This window comes from Henckelia pumila, chromosome 4, assembly GCF_033568475.1.
Source record: "Henckelia pumila isolate YLH828 chromosome 4, ASM3356847v2, whole genome shotgun sequence".
Classification (NCBI taxonomy): domain Eukaryota; kingdom Viridiplantae; phylum Streptophyta; class Magnoliopsida; order Lamiales; family Gesneriaceae; genus Henckelia; species Henckelia pumila.
The window spans coordinates 90,089,390-90,092,858 of record NC_133123.1 but is presented as its reverse complement, the minus strand read 5'-3'; the positions used below and the strand labels follow the sequence as shown (position 1 = coordinate 90,092,858).

Sequence of the window (3,469 nt, the reverse complement as noted above, 5' to 3'; positions counted from 1 at the left end):
TCCCTATCAGAAACAATACTTCTAGGCATGCCATGCAATCTCACAATTTCATTAAAGAACAAATCTGCAACATGCAAGGCATCATCTGATTTATGACAAGAAATAAAATGTGCCATTTTTGAAAACCTATCAACCACAACATAAATAGAATTCCTACCCTTCTTAGACCTAGGTAATCCAAGAACAAAATCCATAGAAATATCTACCCACGGTTCATTAGGTACTGGAAGTGAAGTATATAACCCATGTGGTTGTGATCGAGACTTTGCTTTCTTATAAGTCACACACCGGTCACACATTCTCTCAACATCATGCTTCATATGCGGCCAATAAAATGTTAATGCAACATTTGATATGTCTTAGCCACACCAAAATGCCCCATTAAACCACCACTATGCGATTTCCTAACAAGTAACTCCCTAATTGAAGATTTAGGAATGCACAATTTATCATCTTTAAACAAATAGCCATCATGCAAGTAAAATTTATCCTTTGGACCACGCATACATGACACATAAATCTCACCAAAATCAACATCACTCACATACAACGCTTTCACATACTCAAACCCCAAAAATTTAGAATCTAAAGTAGTTAAGAGCACGTACCTTCTTGACAATGCATCCGCCACTACATTCTCCTTACCTTTCTTGTACTTGATTACATAAGAAAACGTTTCTATGAACGCTACCCATTTGGCATGTATTTTATTCAAATTTTGCTGACCCTTGAGATGCTTCAAGGACTCATGATCCCTATGAATCACGAACTATTTTGGCCTCAAGTAATGCTGCCATGTTTCGAGTACCCTCACCAACGCATAGAACTCCTTGTCGTAGGTAGGATAATTCAAAGATGCTCCACTCAACTTCTCCCTGAAGTACGCCACTGGCTTTCCCCCTTGCATCAAAACGCCTCCAATCCCTACACCTGATGCATCACATTCCATTTCAAACATATTAGTAAAATCAGGTAAAACAAGTAAAGGAGCTTTAATCAACTTTTGCTTAATGATATTAAAAGACTTCTCTTGCTCCTTGCCCCAATGAAATGGAATGTTTTTCTTGAAGACCGCAGTCATAGGCGCCGCCAATGTGCTAAAATCCTTCACAAACCTCCTATAAAAACTTGCAAGCCCATGAAAACTCCGAACTTGACTAATCGATGTAGGTGTCGGCCAATCTCGAATGACACTTACCTTCTCTTCATCAACCCTCACACCTTGTGCACTCACAACAAAACCAAGAAACACGAGTTTGTTTGTACAAAACACACATTTCTTCAGGTTAGCATATAAATGTTCAGCACGCAATGTGATTAAAACAACTCTCAAGTGTTCCACATGATCATCTAAGTTTTTGATATATACCAATATATCATCAAAATAGACAACCACAAACTTCCCAATATATGCACGCAAAACATGATTCATTAAACACATGAAAGTACTAGGTGCATTAGTCAAACCAAAAAGCATAACCATCCATTCATACAACCCATACTTTGTTTTAAATGCATTTTTCCACTCATCTCCCTCTCTCATCCTAATTTGATGATAACCACTTTTAAGATAAATTTTGCTAAACACACAAGAACCATGCAAATCATATAACATATCATCTAGTCTAGGAATAGGATGCCTATACTTGATGGTAATGTTATTTATAGCTCGACAATCAACACATATACGCCAAGATCCATCCTTTTTAGGTACTAACAACACAGGTACAGTACATGGTGACATCGACTCACGCACAAAACCTTTATCTAAAAGCTCACTGTCGTTGCAACTCCTTAGTTTCCTCCGGATTGCTCCTATAAGCTGGACGATTTGGCAATGCACTCCCGGGTACCAAGTCAATTTGGTGTTCAATTCCCCTCAAAGGTGGTAATTTGTTGTAGAACGCGGCGATCAGATCAATCAGGATTGATACCCGGTGCAGCGAAAGTTTAAAAATTTTATATGGAACGATTCCATAGTGGGTATCAAAACCTTACGATTAAATTGTGTGTGTAAAAATTAAATAACAATTATAAATTTTTACCTTCAATCTCGAATCGAGATTTTGGACACCAACAGATTGCTCTGCTCTTGTTGTATATCTCTGGAACTGATGGATGAACTGTTCTTCAATCAGGTCCACGAACGGATATTTAATCCCTCTGATAGATTGCACTAGAAAATCTATCAGAAGTTTCCACGAAGAGATTAACGAATTTGATCCGTTAAACCAGACTGTAATTCAAAATTCACAGACTGGATTTTACCGAGCAGAGGGGAAAAGGGGGCGGCCACTTCAGAGGAAAAAAACTAGGGTTTTTCGAAAATTTTGTGACCTGTTGTGTGTAATTTCTGTACTGCAATAACTTATTTATAATGTAGGCCGCTAACAGCTTAGGGCCCATTAGTCATAAGTTCAAGCCCGACAAGCAAAGCCCGCATGTTCAAAATTTAATATAAAATTCATCATGACTCCGATTGATAAACCGATTTCACCAATGTGCACATAAACCATTTATGCACCTTTTAAAGTCAAGATAATTTTTTCTGAATCCGAATTCAGTGGTTTCCAAAAATGCCCATCCCTATGTCATTTTAGGAAATCTTACTCCTCTACTCATAATTAAGAAGTTCAAATTCTTTGTTCATTAAATTTAACTCTTTAAATTTAACTATCTCAACGGGGATTAAAAATCCATTACTCTGTGTGACCCTCAATGGTTCAGGGATACAGCTAGCCGTGGGCTCACAACTCCTTGTGACTCGGAACAACAATTTCCGACTTGCCCATCGAATCATGGTATGAGCGCCTAGCAACATCGCCCCATGATTCCCTAGGTATCACTGATAGTGCCTGCAAGAACCAATAGATTTTGGTTAGCGTATAGTACAGTCCCTTCATCCATATATCCCGATCGAATCAACAACCATTGGTATATCGAGAGTCGTTCGAGATTCGATAACTATGCAATACATCTTGAAGATCAAATAGTGACATCGCATGTGTTACTAAGAAACCATTTCTTAAAACACATCATGTACTCTGGCCAGAGATTCGTCACACTAATATCTCCTCAGATCGAATAGGATATCCACACTCGCAAGTATGTGGTGAATCCTTGACAACAAAGCATCGACTCCTATATGTGTTGTAACTGTACCCAATCTCGACACCTGATGACCCCAATAGAGTCGGTAAACGAGTCAAAGCACAGTACTAGCATATAGAGTCTCAATGATGTTTCAAGTAGTAAGGACTAATGGTGTACAACCAAAACCGCGGACTTTATCCACTCGATAAGTGATAACCACTTGGAAAGTCTGGATAGGGTAGTTCGATCATTCATCGTATGAATATCCATTTTCATGCTTCGAACATCTCTATGTTCCTTACCAATGAAACGTGGTACTCTGCATCGCAAATGCTAGTCTCAAACTCGAGCGATCCTTATCCTTATTATCAGACGG

General features: G+C 38.6%; 1 protein-coding gene across 1 annotated transcript; it reads right to left on the bottom strand.

Annotated features, from left to right (window-relative positions):
- Positions 1-337: 337 nt before the first annotated feature.
- On the bottom strand, positions 338-949 carry LOC140861401 (uncharacterized). The gene is made up of 2 exons (XM_073264423.1): positions 815-949; positions 338-655 (listed from the first exon to the last, which is right to left on the bottom strand). The coding sequence occupies exons 1-2, from the start codon at positions 947-949 to the stop codon at positions 338-340; spliced, it is 453 nt and encodes a 150-aa protein (XP_073120524.1).
- Positions 950-3,469: the final 2,520 nt, after the last annotated feature.